Source organism: Zalophus californianus, chromosome 16 (genome assembly GCF_009762305.2).
Source record: "Zalophus californianus isolate mZalCal1 chromosome 16, mZalCal1.pri.v2, whole genome shotgun sequence".
In the NCBI taxonomy this organism is placed as follows: domain Eukaryota; kingdom Metazoa; phylum Chordata; class Mammalia; order Carnivora; family Otariidae; genus Zalophus; species Zalophus californianus.
Genome location: NC_045610.1, coordinates 13,509,829 through 13,530,554, shown reverse-complemented (window position 1 = coordinate 13,530,554; position 20,726 = coordinate 13,509,829). Strand labels below are relative to the sequence as shown.

The window sequence follows — 20,726 nt, the reverse complement described above, 5'->3', positions numbered from 1 at the left end:
ACAGCACTGTTCTATCAAAACATTAAAACAACATTTAGAAAAAACCCTACAGGTGAGGAAATAGTTTAAAAAACAAAGGGAAAAGAGTATAAGGAACAAAGCTTCTAGCCTCAGACGTCTATGTTTTGAAGAAGAGAGAATGACATAAAAATCTAGAAATGGGCAATGGACAATCTCGATCAAAAGAAGCAGATAAAGATGTAAAAAAGGGATGCAAATGCCGTATCACTACAGAGAAAAACTACTCTCAGTCAGCTAGAGGATAAAAAAGGTTCATTCTCAAAGGAGAATCAAACTGACTGACAGTTGACAGTGGCAAGATCCACTGGATATGGAAACTGTTAAGCTCAAGATTTGATGGAAGACTGCCAAAAAAAAATTTCCTCACCTTGCTGACAAAGTCACTGCCTAAAATAAAACAACCAAAAAGGCACCTAGACTTATGCCCAACTGAGAAAGGGCTAATTGCTGATGTGGCAGTGAACACATGCACTGGTGAATGAGGACTCAACATTTACTGAGTACTGACTTATAAGCAAGGTGGTGAGGGCATCATCTTGGATTTTCTAGCAGGAAAGAAGACAATGAATGACAGATAACAGGACACCAAACTGAAGTTTTTAGGAAAGCAGATTTCTGAAAATCCAGAGAAAAAGTAGTCAATTCCAAGGCCTCAGATTAAAATGATCAAAAACTTGGGGTGCCTGGGTGGTTCAGTCAGTTAAGCATCTGCCTTCGGCTCAGGTCATGATCCCAGAGTTCTGGGATCAAGCCCTGCGCAAGGAGCCCGACTTTCCCTCTCCCTCTTTGCTTTCTCCCTCTGTCTTGCTCTCTCTGAAATAAAATCTTTAAAAAATAAATAAATAAAAATAAAATGATCAAAAGCTTTGGAATACACTAAATACATTAACTCAAAGTATGAGAGGTGATCCCCAAAAAAGAAAAGGCAGCAGCGCTTAGGGGAGCACAACTTGCCAAAGAAAAAACATGGAAGATAAAGAGTAAATTACTAATGACTAATGTAACAGAATCAATGTAAAAAATATAAAAATCTAAGCAACTAACATCAGGCTATATAATGACATGGAAAATGCTGATGATCAGCTATCAAGTAAAAAGGAAAAAACCAATAGGACTACGCCACAATAGCCAAACTGTGGAAAGAGCCAAGATGTCCATCGACAGATGAATGGATAAAGAAGATGTGGTATATATACACAATGGAATATTATGCAGCCATCAAAAGGAATGAGATCTTGCCATTTGCAATGACGTGGATGGAACTGGAGGGTATTATGCTGAGTGAAATAAGTCAATCAGAGAAAGACATGTATCATATGACCTCACTGATATGAGGAATTCTTAATCTCAGGAACAAACTGAGGGTTGCTGGAGTGGTCGGGGGTGGGAGGGATGGGGTGGCTGGGTGATAGACATTGGGGAAGATATGTGCTACGGTGAGCGCTGTGAATTGTGTAAGACTGTTGAATCACAGATCTGTACTTCTGAAACAAATAACGCAACATATTTTAAGAAAAAAGAAAAAGAAGAAGATAGCAGGAGAGGAAGAATGAAGGGGAGTAAGTCAGAGGGGGAGACGAACCAGGAGAGATGATGGACTCTGAAAAACAAACTGAGGTTTCTAGAGGGGAAGAGGGTAGGGGGATGGGTTAGCCTGGTGATGGGTATTAAAGAGGGCACGTTCTGCATGGAGCACTGGGTGTTATGAACAAACAATGAATCATGGAACACTACACCAAAACAAATTATGTAATATATGGTGATTAACATAACAATAAAAAATATGGGGAAAAAAAACCCCAATAGGACTACAAAAGGAGTAACAAAAATAAAGGATCCAGAAAGGATTAGAAGGAAATACACAAAATGCTGACAATGACTGGGTTTGAGTGGCAGACTGTGGGTAACCTTTCCTCTTACCCTACTTTCCAAATTTTCTTTGGTGAACATGAATTGTTTGTATAACATCTAATGAGGAAAAGGTTATAGTCCAGAGTAAGAAGGCTCATCAAAAATGCTAATGGCTTTTTTTTTTAAAGATTTTATTTATTTATCTGAAAGAGAGAATGGGAGAGAGAGAACATGAGGTGGGGGGAGGGTCAGAGAGAGAAGCCGACTCCCCGCTGAGCAGGGAGCCTGATGCGGGACTTGATTCCGGGACTCCAGAATCATGACCTGAGCCAAAGGCAGTCGCTTAACCAACTAAGCCACCCAGGCGCCCATGGCTTTTTCTTTTAAGTGTTTGGAGCAACACTGCTTTGGGAAGATGATGCAAGAAAAAGGGCAGAACTGTTGCTCTATTGTGCTATTCTAATAATTGACAGAACAGCTATTATTACATAAGAACTAAAACCCAAGACAGATGATAACAGCTAAGAATTAGCTTTAATAAGTTTAAATCTTCTTCAAAAATTACATCCCATTGCACTGACTAAAACACTTAGCTGTGATTTCAGAATTAAGCAGTAATCTCTAAATTAGGTAGATAATCTCTAGGAAGTTGCAGAGAAGGAGTAAAGTACCTTAAAGCCTTAAGAAAGACTAATCATGTACTGATTCTCATAAGAGGAAAAGAGAAATTATTTCCCAAATCACAGACTGAAACGATGTCATTCTCTGAAATTAAAAAAAAAAAAAAAACCAAAACAAAACCCAACAACAACAAAAACACCGCAAAAGAAACAAAAAACGTTTCTGGCAGTGATGACCTCCCCATGAGTACACGCCCCTGGCAAAGGACCTCCTGTACCTTTCCCTGGAATGCTACAAAAGCACTACCGTCTTGAGCCACACACAAACGGTAGTTGTCTGTGTTGGCTGCTCCACTGTCCTCCGCCAGCCCACAGGAGGAAAAGCAAGGCTTACAGAAGGATGCTCCTTCAGGCGGAAGCAGCACTAAAAGCACCCTGAATCAAGATGAGTGGGACACTATCCCAATAAACAGATTTTGGATTTAAAAAAAAAAAAAAAAGCTTATCAGACAGACTCTATGATCCCTTAAGAAATCAAGTCTTTCCCATAAGAAATTACAAGAGTTTACACTAACCTGTTTCTTTTTTGATAGGATTACCAGACCTAGAAATTCAAAGAATACTACAGATGGTGTTCTACCTCAAGTTTATTAAAGCATGTAATCTAGTTCCTCATGACAATAAAATGAAATGCAGGCCTGATAACAGAGTAAGACTAATAATTCATGGATCTGTTTCATGGCATGATACAGGATTATCTTAATATTTACCAAGATGCAGAAGTGAGAAGTATAGCTAAAATGTTGAAAGATAGTTATGATAAAATCAACTCAATAGGCTGAAATAGTCTTGAAATCAACAAGATGTAAACTGATAAGGATAAATAAAAAGGTAATTTTTTAAAAGTATCTCAAGAACAAGATGGGAAGACTGTTTTGATGGGTGCAATTCCTGGGGGAAAGCCCTGGGTGCTTAGGTTGACTAGAAGATTAATACAACACTACAAAACAGCTAGGACAGATACTACAGTAACAGTCCTGCCACACTCCCCATGAATCCAACCATATCTGGAATCTACACCTCACCTTATGTAGGGCATTTTGAGACTGGAAAGAGTCTAGAGGAAGGAGACCAGAAAGTCGTGTCACATAAAGAAAGTTTAGGGCACAGCCTGCCAATTGCCTCAGAAGGTTCACTGTGTGAATAAGGAAAGGACTTAATGTTGTTCTAAGAGTCACAGGAGTAACTAATAGACAGAAATTACTAGAAAGCAATTTCTACTCAACATGAGGAAGTATCCAAACATAAGACTGACCGCTTCATAAATAGTTCTTGTGCCACCACTAGGAAACGTTCAGGCAAAGGCCAAAAGACCATTGAGAACCTTGCCAAAGGGCCTGCAGCACTGGGTAGGAGGTTGGTCTAGATAACCTCTAAGTCCCTTCCAAACATGAGAGCTTTGATCTTGGGGATAAGGAGACTAAAGCTGCTTGACAATGAATCACTCAAGATTAGCAAGAACTCTTGATGCAGAATGCTCTAGTGCAACATATCCCAAACTATGTTACTGAATGCTGGCAGAGAGGTTAGGAACACAGGCCTTGGTCAGACCAGCCTTCAAATCCCAGCCTTGCTACTTACCTAGCTGTAGGACCTGAGCGAGCTTCTCAAACTCAGCACCTTAGTTTCCTCATCAGTAAGACAAATGAATACTCTCCCCCTCACAGCACTGCTCAAAGGATTAAGTTAACCACATAGCAGAGTGACAAGCACATAATAAGCATTTATCAAGTGGTATCTTTTATTATTGCTGGAAAAGAAGAAGAAGAAAGAAGAAAAAGAAAGAAGAAGAAAGAAGAAGAAGAAATAACTTGACATCTGGTGTGGCTGCAGGAGTCAAGATACTTATTCCAATGTCCCCATTCTCCCAAGAGGCTAGGTCACTTGGATGGCTGCCTGAAGATGGAGAACATCAGATAATGATAACAACATTTATTGGGCACTTTACTATATGCCACTCTAAGAACTGTAACATTTTAATAAAGCCTCTCAATAACCCTATAAAAACTCCTGGGGTCCTGGGATAGAGTCCTGCCTTTCCAGATAAGGAAACTGAGGTTTAGAGGCTAAATAACTTGCCCAAGGTCACAGAGCTAGAAAGTGACAGGTCAGGCTTCAGAACCCATGCTCTTAACCATTACATTAAAGGCTTTCAAGCCTGACTATACATTAGAATTACCTGGGGAGACACAAAAGAAAGAACTATCTCTGGGACCTTTACAACCCCCCTCCCATTCTAATTTAAATTGATCTGGGATAGGCAGCAGGGTTCTCCAAGTTTAGCAACACTATCCTAGGTCATGAGGCCTCCCAGATGAGAAACAAGTTGTAATGAACAACCCTCTCTAGCTGACATCCTAGGCAGATCAATCAGGATTGCTTTTCCAAAAAAACAGAAACAAAAACAAAACTAAAGCTTTTTATTTTTTTTAAAGATTTTATTTACTTGTCAGAGAGAGAGAGAGAGAAAAGCGGCAGGCAGAGGGAAAAGCAGGCTCCCCACTGAGCAAGGAGCCGATGTGGGACTTGATCCCAGGACCCTGGGATCATGACCTGAGCCGAAGGCAGACGCTTAATGGACTGAACCACGCAGGTGTCCCTAAAGCTTTTTTTTTTTAATTAAAACTACACCTTGAAAGTGATCCTTTTCAGGTAGGTATCATTTTCCCACTTTATAAACAAGGAGACCAAGACCTGAAAAGGTTCAATAACTTGCCCACATTCACAAAGAAACTGACACTGAATTCCAGGAGGGCTTAGCACACTAAAGAGTTCCAACAGAGGTGGGAGAGAAATTTGAGTGGGTGATTAGGGATGCTTTACGGAGGAAGTGACATCTGAACCAGATAAAGCATGGGATAAGGAAGGGCTAATCAGCAGACTAAAAGGCATGAATAAGATCAGAGCAAGATGTCACAAGATGGGATGTCTGGGTGGCTCAGTTAAGCGTCTGACTTCGGCTCAGGTCCTGGGATCGAGTCCTACATCGGGCTCCTTGCTCAGTGGGGAGCCTGCTTCTCCCTCTGCCTGCCGCTCCCCCCTTGCTTGTGCGCACGCTCTTTCTCTCTGACAAATAAATAAAATCTTAAAAAAAAAAATCACAAGAAATGTTCACAGGACTAGAAGTAAACAGGTGGAGTAAAACTATGGTGCTTCAAGGTGGAGTTGTGAAAGGCCTCAGAGGTCTACTTGAGCCCAAACTGTACAGGCACATGAATGCCAAGCTGCACAGCTGTTCTATTTTCCTAAAACAGAAATCCACTCAAGCAGATGCCTGGAAACCCAGCCTACACAGGAAGCAAGGTCATATTTCCAACTTCAACTCATGGTGCAGAAAAAGAGTAAAGCAGCATCCAGAGTTGAGCTCTGTATCCAAGCTACTCTGTCCACTGGGAGGGACTGAGGAGGTTTGGGTTTATGGTATCATATACGTACTATAAGGCAATAGAGCAAAGTAATTAAGAGCAAGGCTTTAGAGTCAGAAAACCTGGGTTCAAATCCTGACTCTACTTTTATTAGTTGTGTAACCCTGGGCATTTATTAAATTTCTTTGTAGAATAGGGATAAAAATATATTTCTCATAGGGTTGTTGTGAGAAATGACTGAGAAACAAGTGTGTAATGTGCTAAGTGACATAGTGCCTGGTAAAACAGCAAGTTCCCAACAAGAAAAACTCACACAGCAAGCAGAGACCTTTAACATGCATTCAGAAGGATGCCTACTAAGCCCTTCACAAATACCCAAATTTGCAAATACTAAAGGAGACCTTTTGCACTGATGGATTTATATTAGAGTGGAATAATATGGGCTGTGAATTAAAAGAGTAATTTTTCTTTTTATTTATAAATTGCTTTGGAAGACTGGGGCAGATTACTATATATGTAATTCAGGGTGAGTTCTAGGAAGCAAAATGTTTACCCTAATAAAACACAAAAATAAAATTACAAACCTGTATCACACAAGTATTAATGGTTTTCCCCTACCAATCCCAGTATTCCTGACTCCCCTAAAAAAACCTATCAGTGTGATACACTTCCATTACATTATTTATTTACTTATTTGAGAGAAAGCACAAGTGTGAACGAGCATGTAGGGGGAGGGGCAGAAGGAGAGGGACAGAGACTTAATTAAGCAAACTGCATTGAGCGCAGAGCCCAATGTGAGGCTCAATCTCATGACCTGATGAGATCATGACCTAAGCTGAAACCAAGAGTCGGATATTTAACTGACTGTGCCACCCAGACATCCCACACTTCCGTTACATTTAAAGGCAAAGAAAAGTTAACACTTCCATGATAAAAGCAGAAAATGAGTAAGATTCTGTAGAAGTATAGGTTCTAATCTCAGCTCTGCTACTAACTGGGTGACCTTCTCTGGGCTTTCTCAGACAAGATGATCTCTCTTTTCCAGCTATAGCATCTAAAGACACAGCTAACAGCAGCTCAACTTTATTTTTTTTTTAAGATTTTATTTATTTATTTGAGAGAGAGAGTGAGAGAGAGCATGAGAACAAGGTGCAGGGCAAAGGGAGAAGCAGACTCCCCGCTGAGCATGGAGCCCGATGTGGGGCTTGATCCCGGGACTCCAGGATCATGACCTGAGCCGAAGGCAGACACAACCGACTGAGCCACCCAGGCACCCCAGCAGCCCAAATTTAAACACATCACCTCAGAAATGGAGGCTTCACAAGTCCCTTCCTTTGGGAGTGTTTGGATGAGGACTGGACATGCAAGGCAAGGCCAAAAGCACAAGGCCATGGCAGGGAAAACCCATTTTCTGGGGCAATGTGGAAAAATACCCCCCAACACATTGTACCTTTCTTCATCATGTCTCGGTCCAAGGCTACATTTCTTTGGGCAAGATTTACTTCTGATCGAAAATGGAAGCGCTTGGCTCGCTGTTCTTTCTTTTCAATTGCTTCCTAGAGGGTACAAAAAAAGCCAAAGTGTCACATGGAGGAGGAAAGTTAAATCACAAATGCAACATAATACTTCAGTGACAACCCTAAAGTAAATCAGAAGAAATAAGCAACATTGTGCCTTTAATAATTTTTGCAGAGAAATGGATATTCACAGTCAATGACTGGGACAGCATATACTAATACTGCTATAATCTGTAATAATATCCATGATTCAATGTGTATCACTGTGTCTGGGGCATAGTAGGAATTCAATGAATATTTATTGATTCAACGAGTTAAGGACTGCTTTAGTTCTATGACATTTTACCTATTATTAGCAATCATGCAAACAAATTACAACTACACAATCTCACTCTAATCTTCCAGGTGCAGAAACTGAGGTAGAAAAAGTCAAAACGCTTGCTGGAGATACTTTGGCTGGCGGGGGGGCAGATCTTCTGATCTCAGTGCTATTTCTAGAAACCCCATCACCACCCGCATCTCACATCATCTGCGTGCATGGTAATCACACCTATCACATTATGTCTGCCTGAGCAGTCCACTCCCTAAAGCGTTTTCCCTGTTTAAAAATAACATTAAAGCAAAGAAACTCTCTCTATTCTAGGCTTGTGTCCATGGAATTGCCAGTTTTCATCTTTAAGTGACAAAAAGCACCGATACTTCACTGAAAAACAAAATAATCAGCTTTTTAAGTTTTTCTCCAAGAGCTAAAATAAGTCCAGGTCCAACTGTGGGTTTCTGATAGCTCTTAGGAACTCTTCACTAATTGTACATTGACTTTGCGACACTAATTGAACGTCTGACTACAAGAAAGCTTGTGGGGATTGGTAAAGCGGCAACACTTTGTTATTCCCCAACAGTTCTGCTACTTTTCTTCACTGAAGTGTTCCCAGTGCAAACAACAAATCGACCTTTCCTTAGTAACAACTTAAGTCCCAATTCTAGGGCTACCACCCTTTCCCTCATATATGTTTCACATAATGGCTAACTGTACAAGAGTAAGAACAGAACCATCTACTTTTTCAATTACGGTAAGAAAACATCTTCACTTTATTCTATTTTCTTGCCCGTCTAAAAGATGACTAGTCCTGGGCGCCTGGGTGGCTCAGTTGGTTAAGCGACTGCCTTCAGCTCAGGTCATGATCCTGGAGTCCCGGGATCGAGTCCCACATCGGGCTCCCTGCTCAGCAGGGAGTCTGCTTCTCCCTCTGACCCTCCCCCCTCTCATGTGCTCTCTCTCTCTCTCATTCTCGCTCTCTCAAATAAATAAATAAATAAAATCTTTAAAAAAAATAAAATAAAAGATGACTAGTTCTTTCTTTTGGCCTTTAAGCAATCTGAGACAAATTGAGACCCAGATAAAATACAAAAAGGTAAGCAGGACATGTTTATTTTTATACGCCCAATATAGTTAAACAGTACCATTATTCAGAATTATTAATTCAAAATTCTGTTCTAAACTGCACACATTAAAATCAGAATGAATGTCTAAGCTGGATACTATCAAGTATCCAATTAAAGCAACAAATGTATACTGTTTATAATAAGGACAATAATAGGCTAGGCTCTGTAAAGAGTTATAGGAAAGCTGGTAACCTAGTAATAGCAGCCACTAGATAAAAGGCAATACTCCCAGGTACTGAGAATAATTCAGATGACTTGGCTTTCAAAGTTTAGACAGTCACACAATCAGGAAATCCTATTTTTCTAAGCCGGCAACCAGTGAAAAATAAAGACATTTACTAACAGCCTCCTATATGCCAGGTACTTTTCATGTTTTGTTTCATTTGAAGTGGAAACAGTATTAAAAACAGTATTTAAAAACACATTTTTAAAGAGTAGATATAACATAAAAAAAACATTCCCAGTGCAGAACTTTTTCTTAGCTATGGTTAAGCACAGGAAACAAAGTACATGGATTTTATCTTTTCACAAATGTAAGAACACAAATGCTGCCTGTATGTTTTCAGGATGCATGAAGGCATCATTGTATAATATAAAATTTAAGTTAAAAAAGTTTTAATCAAGCAACAAAAGAAAAATGGAGGTAAAGAGTAACTGCTGTTCCACAAATCCAAGGGATCAAGTTCATTAAGTTCACCTGCTTATCAAAATGAATAAATAAATTATGGTCTGTCTTACCTTGGAGGTGACATCAATTCCAGTGATGAAGCTGCCAGCCTTGTTTTCATATCTTCTGCTTGTGTCCTAACACGAGGGCGAAGAGTGAGAAATGCTAACAGCAACTGAAGAAAAACTCATGATGAAAGACAGCCCCGCAACAGATTCCTTTTGGGTAGTCATTCCTTTCAGCAATCCTTCCTCACCCTGACAACCCTTTACTATGAGGAAGCCTGTCTCAGTAACTCCAGGTAGTACGCAATCAACCACTCTAACAAGAAGTCTTTTCTAGGTCAGACCCTGTCCCAAACCTTAACTAAGTCCATCTGCTGAAGGTATTTATGTAAATGAAAATCTACAGGCTTTCATGAAAAATGTCCAAGTTAAGTAAGGCACACTCACTCATCTCCCCAGCCCACATAGGACAAATTCATCATGCCAGGCCACCAGGTGGAGCACAAGTCTTCACCAAAATGCAGAAAAGTCCAGACTCACCTAGACCTCCTAGGAAAACACAGCACAGTGCAATGAAAAGAGAATGGGACTTGGAAGTCACAGCTCTGAGATTCACTAAGTACTTGACACTGTACAACTTCTTTGGCCTCTTTGGGCCTGGGTTTCCTCCATGGTATCTGCCTACCCTCCTAACCTCCTTAACTGCTCTCCCATTTGCTCTCCCGAACTTTCCATTTCTCCAACAAAACAACTGTGTTCCCATTTCATAGCCTTTGCACCTACTGTGGCCCCTGCTGGGAATACTTTCTTCCAAATCTGCCCTTGGTTGGCTCCTTTTTGTCACTCAGGCTTCAGCTTAACTGTCACCAGTCACTATCGGAGGATTTCCCTGACCATCCTAGCCCATTTGGTTTCCCGCTCTGCACACCTTCCCTGTTTTCTGCACTCTCTGTCCCATTGACACGTTTTACTTTCTTCATAGCATTTACTACTATTGAAATTCTTAATTTGTGTCCTCCAACTAAAACATAAACTCCAGGAGAGAGTTTGATCTTGATCTTGATCAAGGGCCTAGGATTGTGCCTGGCTGCATGCTGCACTGGACGAATAAAGGGATAATATCTACTTCACAACTGCACTAATATTTAAACAACATAATGTAGTAAATGGTAAAATGCCACTATGTTAATGGTTACCAGAGTCTTTATCATTTGCTATCTTTAGTGATCCTATCTTTTTTGCTTTTTCCCACTATTTCAGTCTAAAAGCCAGACTTGCTGACATGTGGTAAAAAGTAGTTCATGTTAGATGAGAAATTAAGTACATAAGAGCCATGCAGGCCTAAGACCAGCCCTAAGAACGGGACATAGGACCACCAGACCAAAAGCAAAACACCTCTCCCCACCCCCCATGTGATAAAAGACGGACCAAGGACCACTGCAGGTTCGCTTATGTTTTGGTCTCACTAAGGGTCACATGCCGGGGCCACGGTGTAGGTGCTACAGAGCAAGTGGAATGGGGACAAGATGACTCTCAAGTCACAAAAGAAACGCTAAGTTTCTGCTGCTGACAAGTCCAACCCTCTAAGAGAAACCGCGAGTGCTGTATTTTAACAAACATCAGCTCCAACGGAGACCCTGATGCAGGCGTCACCCGGCAGTTCCTCCGGTTCCCGCCCGGGGCCCCGCCTTTATCTCAAGCGCCCAGACAACTCCAGGCCCTCCTCGCTCACCCCCCTGCACAGCCTGGCTCAGAGAGGCAGCAAAAGGGGTGTCCTCAACTACCCCTTAGTCTCCCCCATTTTCTCCAGGCCCCTCAACACCCATTTCCGGGCGCCCTGGCGTCCCTTCTCCCGCTCCCCGTCTCTCCTCAAGCCTGGCGCCTCCGCCCCCCACCCCCCGCCCGAGCGCTCACTCCCCTCTTTCCCCTTCCCCTGACTTCCCCCGGCCCAGGCGCCGGCCACCTCCCCTTCCGGCCGGCTCGGCCGCGGGGCACTGGCTCAGCGACCTCCTCCTCGCCCCCGCCCCCCGCCCGTACCGGGATCAGTTCTTTCAGCGAGCGCCGCACCGGCACAATCTCCAGCTCGCCCTCCTCCACCTCCATGGGCTCCGGCTCGCCACGCTCCAAACCGGAGTCTGCTTCAGGCGACGGGAGCCCTAGAGCCGGCCCCGCCGGGGCCTCTGCCTTCACCGACACTCGCAGGCCCCGTACGGCCGCCATAGCCGCCTGCCGGCCGCACCACTGAGAGCCCACCTCGCACACTCGCCGGCTAGAGCGCCCCCGCCACTGGCCACAGAGCAGCTGTCGCTGCTCCCTAGAGTGTCGCCTACTTCGGCTAGAAGCACCACACCCCTCCCCCTCAGCGCCGCCTCCCCCTGGTGGCGGGAAGAACCCAGGACAGCGGGAGCGGGACCTGGGGAGGAGAAGGCGGGTAGAGTTGGGGACGCGGGCGGGGCCTGCTGGAGGGGGCGGGGCCTGGAGGAGATCGGTGTAACCTGCACTTAGAGAATAGGTTCGCCTTGAGCAGTAAACCTGTTATAAGAAAAAAAAAGAAGAAGAAGATGGCAGGAGGGGAAGAATGAAGGGGGGGAAATCGGAGGGGGAGACGAACCATAAGAGACTATGGACTCTGAAAAACAAACAGGGTTCTAGAGGGGAGGGCGGTGGGAGGATGGGTTAGCCTGGTGATGGGTATTAAAGAGGGCACGTTCTGCGTGGAGCACTGGGTGTTATATGCAAACAATGAATCATGGAACATTACATCAAAAACTAATGATGTCATGTATGGTGATTAGCATAACATAATAAAAAATCAACTAAAAAAAAGGCAGATTTACAATGATCATTACATGTCAGTGACTGTTCCGACTGCTTGATATCTTACAACTCTATTGATAAGGTGCTATTACTAGCATCATTTCACATATGAGGAAACAGGCATAGAAACTTACCCAAGGTGACAGGCTATTTATTTAAAGATTTTCTTTGTCAGAGAAAGAGAGTGCACACAAGTGGGGGAGCAGCAGTCAGGTAGAGGGAGAAGCAGGCTCCCCTCTGAGGAAGGAGCCCAACAGGACAGATCCCAGGACCCTGGGAATCATGACCCGAATGGAAGGCAGATGCTTAACCAAGTGAGCCACCCATGCGCCCCTATTTTTTATTTTTCTAAGTAGGCTCCATCATGGAGCCCAATGTAGGGCTTAACTCACAACCCTGAGATCAACACCTGAGCTGAAATCAAGATTGGGATGCTCAACTGAGTGAGTAAGCCACCTAGGCGCCTGGGCGACAGGCTATTTAAGGGATAAAACCTGAATCTGAGCTTAAGGTTCCAGAGCCTTGGTCTATCACTTCTAGGCAGTTGGTAGGTTTACAGCCTACTTCCTTGCCAACTGTGTCTCTTTAAAGTCTCCCAATAACTGGCCCATTTTACATACATAACTGTTGAGACTCCAGAAGAGTAGTGAGCTGCCCAAAGCCCAGAGCTTGAACCCCAATTTCCTGACTCCCCAAGGCTCAGTCCACTGTAAACTCCTGAGCATGGTTTCTTGCAACATTTCTGAGAGCCTGGTTGGAAGACAGGGAGAGTCCTCTAGGTTTCCAGAGGGCACCACTGGTCAGTTTTTGCTTTGAGTCCTGATTTTGCACCTTCCTTTCTATGTTACCCTGGGCTAGATCTGGCCCCTACCTGGGCCTGTCTTCCCATCTGAAGAGGGTGTAAGTGGGACCCTAGGGTCTCTGAGGCCCTACTAGCTCTAACCATGGAGGAACAAATAATTATAAACCAAGGGAAGGCATAATCAGCATCAGACATATCTGGGTTTCAAACTGACAGGCTCTGTCCCTTACACCATGTGTGACCTTTGCAAGCCACTTAACCCTTCAAAATCTCAGTTTCTTCATCAGTAAAATGGGATAATATTACCCCCCTCCAAAGGAGAGTGTGAGGATTGAATGATATGTAGATGTAGGACCCAACAGCAGGAGTATAACACATCAAAGTTTTTCTTAAATGTGAGCTGAATCACAGCACAAACACAAGATGGGGCTCTTTAGAGGGCTAGTTTTATTTGGTGAAAGGGACACAGTAGTTAACAAAATTGGATTGAATGCATGGAATGCATGTGCATGAATTTTTAAGAACATTTCAAAGAAAGTTTGTGCTTGGGGTGGCCAGCTTTGGGTAACAGTGATAGACCCCAGAATTACACTTGTTTTCTAGGCCTGAAGGGGTGGGGGATGGGGAGAGGAGGAAGCAGTCCTTCCTCAGCTGTGGCCTCTGGAGGCCAGCAGAAAAAGCTGGGCAGACTCTCTCCTACAGTATAGGTACCTTGTTGCTTGAGGATTCAGGCATTGCAGTTCAGCACAGTTCAGAGGAAAACCAGTTCCCTGGGGGAGTTCTAGCTGGCAGGAGAATTAGGAATCCAGAGCAAGCCAGGGCAACAGGCAAACACGAGGGTTCCTAGACTCCTGCCAGGAATGCCCTCTGTGCCTTACTCCTTTTTGGTCACCTAACTTAACCCTACCTCACCCCCTTCACCTCTGTCCTCAGTGCACCCTGCTGAGGTGGAGCCACAGAATTAGGAGGGGTAAAGAATAATTTTCAAAAACTCAAAAAAGTTACTTAAATATAAAATGAACACATGTCAAAGCTTTTATTCACTGATTAATGAATGAGGACATCAGTAAGATATTAACACTAGTTCAAAAGAATTTGAGAATGAATACAGAGTTGGTCAAAGGAATGCTGAAATGAACTTAACAACAAAGGTTAATGCCCTACAATGCAAGAAAGTGCAACCTTTGGGTTTCCCCCTTATCAGACAGAAAATATTTGCATTGCTATTGGACAAGAATCATTTACTCATTATAAGTTTCCTATGAATTAGCCTCTACTCTTACAGAGTTATAAAATACTCAATAGTAAATCAGAAATCAAGCAAAGGTACATGTTCCTTAGAAAATCAGGTGATCCCCAGGTGGAACTGGCACGTTGAACAGCACCTGACCCTGAGAGGACATCATTGTAGTTCCTTTTCCTATTCATTTTCCTATTTCCAAAGTCTGGATGATTTCTTATTAACAGAAGAAACCAGGAGAGTGACACATTGGGGGAGAGAGGAGAGAGAGTTTCACGAAGGAAGTGATCGAGTGTCAAATGCAGTGGAACTTGGTTTGTTGGCTGTTGGTGACCTTGAGGAGACCAATGCCCATGAAAGAGAAGGTAGATTAATGGTGGAATGTGAAAAAGTATGGACAAGTCTTTCAAAAAGTTTGTGAAGATGGAGGCTAGGGGCCAAGGGAGGCTATTAACAGTGTGCTCTACAGGATTCACTTTTTTTTTTCTTTGACTGAATCGGCCACACACTCTCCTTTCTCTCTCTCCCATTCATGGAGGAGGGGAATAAAAATAATAGAAGCCTATCTCTCCTAGGGCAAACAAAAGGAAAAGCAATTAAAAGGTAATATAAGCTTCTAAGGTGAAATCAAATGCTACCTGAGGACTGGTAACATGGTCCACTGACCTGAGGTGATGACTATTCAGAGATGTTCTTTAATGCAGTTTTTTAAAATATTTTAGTTATTTATTTGACAGAGAGAGACACAGCAAGAGAGGGAACACAAGCAGGGGGAGTGGGAGAGGGAGAGCAGAGCTCTCCGCAGAGCAGGGAGCCCGATGCGGGGCTCGATCCCAGGACCCTGGGATCATGACCTGAGCTGAAGGCAGACGCTTAACGACTGAGCCACCCAGGCGCCCCTCTTTAATGCAGTTTTAAATTGGGCACACACAACCCCATGCCTCACACACCCCAGTTTATGTCTATCCTTGGAACAGGGGCAGGTTGTTAGTTAAGGAAAAATGTCCACAGTTAAAGGAAAGCTCACGAGGCAGCTGAACCTGGTGAGGGAGTTGTATCCACGTCCCCCAACACAGCTAAATTCTTGAAAGGGCTATCTTCCCTCATTTCTCCATCTGACTTGACTACTCTGTATCACGGACACTGATGGTCACTCCCTAGTTCTTGAAACCACGCACACACTCTTCTGTTATAAAGCCACACTCGGTTTTCCTTTTTCACCTTCCCTGCTGCTCCTGCTCCAGGGCCTTTTCAGGTTCTTCCTCTTCACCCAATATTAATAGTTGTCCAGGACTCAGTCCTAGACCCTCTTTCTTCTCACCCCATGCTCAATGTCTAGGCCGTCTTATCCCATCCATGGCTTCCAGTTCCCCCACTATATATACCCCTAGGTCCCCCACATCTCTATCTCCAGTTCTCCCCTCTCCTCTGAGCTCCAGACCCACACATCTGATCGCCTAGTGCACATCTTCCTCTGAATGTCTCAGGGCCCCTCCCCTCTCCTACATATCCCTCTCATCCATCTGCTTCTCTCCATCCTCTTGGTTACCATTCCTCAGCTTCTCTCCATCCCGGCTGTCATCATATCCCATCTTGTCTGGACACTGCTGTGGCCTTCGCACTGATTTCTCCATTTTTCTGTTTCCTCCACCCTCATCCCTCCTCTACCCTGTGGCCAGACTGGTTTTTTCAGTACACATTATCCAGGCCTGCCTTCCTCTTCAACTTCATTTTGTACTGCGTTCCTCCTCACTCCCAACATCACCACCTGAGTTCTTGGTAAGCCCCAGCCTCCCTCCTACCACGGGGGTCTTGCATAGCTTGGTCTCTTGCCTGAGCTTTCTTTCCCCCTCCTTGGCCTAGATAGTTCTTCCTTGACTTCAGATCTCAGCTGGAGCCTCCTTTCCTCTGGGAACCTCCCAGCTACTCTTAGCCACCACCACAAACCTTTCCTATACAGCACTCATATCAGTTCAAAATCATCCACATACATGCATGGCAACCTGATTGATGTCTGTCTCCTGCAGTGGGCTATGACAGCCATGAGAGCAGGAACAGTATTGATTTAGCTGATTGTCTAACTCAGTGCCCAGGTGTAGAAGGCCCTGGACATATACTGAAACAGATGGATGGATGGATGGATGGATGGATGGATGGATGGATGGATGGATGGGCATATCAAAAGAAAATGAGACTTTTGCCCACATTAGATTTAAAGACATGGAGCACCAGATCTACCCCCCACCTTTACCAAATTCTAGACCAGGGCTACTCAATGTCAACCATCACTGTTCATTAAAATCGCCTAGGTGAAGATGCATACTTGTAACTAGTAGATAAATAAGTCCTGGAGATGTAATACACAGTACAGTGATTATAGACAACAAAATTATTATAAATATAAAACTTGCTAAGAGACTAGATCTTTTTTTTTTTTTTTTAAAGATTTTATTTATTTATTTGAGAGAGAGAATGAGAGATAGAAAGCACGAGAAGGAAGAGGGTCAGAGGGAGAAGCAGACTCCCTGCTGAGCAGGGAGCCCGATGCGGGACTCGATCCCGGGACTCCAGGATCATGACCTGAGCCGAAGGCAGTCGCTTAACCAACTGAGCCACCCAGGCGCCCTAAGAGACTAGATCTTAATTGTCCCAACCACTACAAGAAATGATAATTATGTGAAGAGACAGGGGTGTTAGCTAATGCTATCATGGCAATCATATTGCAATACAAATATATCAAATCAATATGTTTGTACACCTTAAACTTATAGAATATTATATGTCAAATGCATCTCAATTAAAAATAATAAAAAAAACTTAAAAATCAACTAGGAAGCTGAAAAGATTACACATTGTATGATTCCAACTCTATGACATTCTGGAAAAAGCAAAAGTATGGAGTCAGTAAAAAGATCGGTGGTTGCCAGGGGTTGGGGGTAGGTGAAGGGTGGGGTTTGGGGGGAGGGAGGGATGGACAGGTGGGACATGGGGGATTCTTAGGGCGGTGAAACTACTCTGTGTGAAACTGGAAGGGTGATACACGGTATTATACATTTGTCAAAACTTATACAACATACAACACAAAGAGTGGACTCTGAAGTAAACTGTCTAGTTAATTATGATGTGTCAATACTATCTCATTGGTTGTAACAGACGGACCACCATCGTAAGGCAAGATGTTACTAACAGGAGAGCCTGGGGGGCAGGAGGGGAGCCTGAGAGGGTGTGCAGAAACTCTTTGTACTTTCCTCGCAACTTTTCTGTAAACCTAAAACTGTTCCAAAATATAGTCTATTCATTAAAAAAAAAAAAAAAAATCCTGACATTCAGACTACATCCCAGACCAATTAAATCAGAATCTCTGATGGTGGAGCCCAGGCATCAGGGTTGTTTTTTTTTTTTTTTTTCCAAAGCTCCCTGGGGGAATCCTAGCATGTAGGCTCGTGGATAACTACTGTTTGGACTGAACTGGGAGTGGGAGGGGCAGATCAGGGCTGGGAGCCTGCCCTCAGCTTTGGGGTGGGTTTCCCAGGAAGGTGGGTAGATATTGGCACAGCTTGCTTTCAAGAAGGAGATGGGAGCACCTGAGGGCAAGGGGATCCTCTTCTGTGAAAGTTCCAGTGCCTTAGGGATGGTCCCCTGGACTCTGGGGGAGACCAAGTATACAGACTTAACCAGCTCCTTCCTGTGTTGCAGTTCCCCATTATTCCAGTTCCATTCCTTTGGCATAGACACATCTGGGCCATGGGAGGTGGGCTCTTGAGGAGACCAAAGGTCTTTGGGGTGGGGGTGTCATAAGCTCTTAATGCAGACAGTATCAGCCAATTGCATGGACCATGGCTAGGAAAGTGACCGGTCTTGCGGGGAATGGGACAGAGTGAGCCAGGCAGGAACAGGAAAGAAGGAGCCAGGGCAGAGGGCATCTGAGAGAGAAGGCAGGAGGGGTTTCCTCCTACATGCCCAGGAGTGTAAGGCAGTAGCCTTCAGAAAGCCAAGGGTGTGGAAATCTGGGTTATAGCTATAGGGGAGGCCTGAGCTAGTAGTTTTCAGGCTGAGGAACAGGAACATGGGACCAGAAAAAGCCAGTGATATACAGGCCAGAGAAGGGCCTTACTGGGGATCAAAGTGGAAAGAATGGGGTCCCCAGAGGGAAGACCCCATCTTGTGATTCAGCTGAGAGATGCTCTTTGAATGGTCATCATGGTGGAACAGTCAGTGGGCAGATATAGTTTGAGAAAGTGACTCAGTCAGTGGGTGAGGTTGCAATTCTTAGGCCCTGATTCCAGTCTTGTAGGAAATGGACTAGACCCCAGACCACATGCCAAGGGTGTCTCTGGGGCTGTGACAAGGGAAGGCTTCCTGGAGGAGGTGACTTGGGGATGGTGGGGGCCTAGGCAGTGGGGAGGGCAGGGAGGCTGGCCACAAAGCTAGGAGGGGCTAATGACAAACTGGTCAGCTTGACGTGGGAGGGGACTGGCAGCTGCCGTGGAGAATGAAAGGATTGAGACTTTGTTCCCTGGGGCATCCTAGCTGGAGAAATAAATCTGAGATCCCAGAAGGAAAAGCCAGATCTGTGTGTGTATGACAGAGGGGACCTGGACAGGAGATGGTCATTTAAGCCATGGCCACGCAGTCTAGCAGGAGGCTGGAGTGGTGCAGGGAGTCCTTGCAGGCCAGGACTCTGTTCTGCAGGTGAGATGGAGGGCACACCCTTCCCCAGACCCTCCTGGTCTCCTCCTGAGCCTCAGTTGACCCTCAGGGTCGAGAACCACCCATTGCATGGCTTCCCCTGGCTTCCCTTGGCAGAGTCCCAATGGCCTAGGAGGCAGACCTGCTTGTTTGCCCAAGGGGAGATTATGTAGGTGTGTACGCCTCGTGTGTGTGTGTGTGTGTGTGTGTGTGTGTGTGTGTGTGTGTGTGTGTGAGAGAGAGAGAGAGAGAGAGAGAGAGAGAGAGAGAGAGAGACTAAGTAATTTGTGGGGTGTTTATATGGGTCCCAGTATGTGGCTGGGTGTCCCCCTGGAAAACTGGAAACCTTAGTGGCCTTGAGGCCCCCCCTTCTACTTCAGGCTGAGACCACACAGGATGATAGGGATTGGGAGGAGCAGAGACCAGACAAAGTGCCTGTAGGTTCCAGAGCCCAAAGAGATTCTCTGCAAGTAATCAGGGCCTCCAAGGACAAACCCAACTGTCCCCTAGCCTCCAGCTGGACACCGCTGGCTTGGGCTCAGCTCTCTTGTGTGGTTAGGCTTGGAAATGCAGCCCCTGTCTCTGGTTTTCCCAGATGTCCTTTCCCTGAATAGGGTTCTCCATTTTCCTGGCAGCTGGTGTGGGAAGACCTGGGTGGGGTGGATAGACAAGGGATCTGGTCTCTAGTCTGGCTCTTCCCTGACTTGCTATGTAACTGAGTGAGACTGTTTCCTGGGCCTCAGTTTCCCTACCACAGTGTGCCTCCTAGAGTGGTTGTCCTCGTGGGGAAATGACATCATGCACCTATGGTCCTATTCAAAGTTCTTATGCATGATGATCTGGCCTGTCAAACCCAGACCCAGGACTTGGTGACCCAACGCTTGGGATGAACCACCCCCTTGGAGGTGAGGCTGACTTTGACAAGCAGAGGCAGGGGTTGGGGGAAGGCAGTGTTCTAGAGGAGTGGGTGGGCCTGAAGAGCCGTGGGGAGTAAGGGGTGAATGGAGCGTGGGGCATGGTCAGGAGTGCATCCAGAGGGTAGCAGGGCTGATGGCAGGGGCCTCAAATGCCAGGCTGACCACTGGAGAAACCTGGAAGGGTTCTGAGAGGGATGGGCGGATGGGCATGGTCAGGGGGGTGCCTGGAGATTGCTCTGGTAGCAAGAGGACGGTTTAGAGGCCTAAGGACCAAGGTCAGGAGACCAGTGAGGAAGTGAGAGATGGTGGGGAGGAAGTGCGGATAGACCTACTTACTGGTCTTGGCATTTGGGAAACTTCTGCCTGGCCACCAGTGCCCCTCTTAGAGAGGGCTTGGTACAGTCCCTCATGGGACCTTCCCAGGATGACCAGGAAACATGCAATAACAGCTTTGGTATCCATTTCTCAGATGGAAAAACTGAGCAGTATGCTGGGTGGCCCTTGGCTTGGTCTCCTGGTTGGTCTTATTTCACCCAGCTGGGAACTCCACAGATAGGTAAATACCAATCATGCAAGATGTGCTGAGCCCATGGCCTCTAAGGCTGGTTCCAGAGAGCCCCAGAAACAGAAAGTTCTTTTTCTTTTAAGGGCCTCATTTGCTGAGTACTTACTATATACCGAGTACTGTATCAGATGCTTGGCCCAAGGACTT

At 44.9% G+C, this 20,726-nt stretch overlaps 1 protein-coding gene across 2 annotated transcripts in view; it reads right to left on the bottom strand.

The window, feature by feature from the left end:
• Positions 1-11,794, bottom strand: part of NCBP3 (nuclear cap binding subunit 3) — a 47,018-nt gene extending 35,224 nt beyond the window's left edge. The window contains exons 1-3 of one of the 2 annotated variants that reach the window (XM_027568604.1): positions 11,587-11,794; positions 9,616-9,681; positions 7,368-7,473 (exon numbers count right to left, since the gene is read on the bottom strand). In XM_027568604.1, the coding sequence (XP_027424405.1) occupies positions 7,368-7,473; positions 9,616-9,681; positions 11,587-11,769 (355 nt within the window). In that variant the 5' untranslated portion in view covers positions 11,770-11,794. The remainder of the gene's footprint in view (positions 1-7,367; positions 7,474-9,615; positions 9,682-11,586) is intronic. The other variant, XM_027568605.2, reaches the window with a different exon arrangement.
• Positions 11,795-20,726: the final 8,932 nt, after the last annotated feature.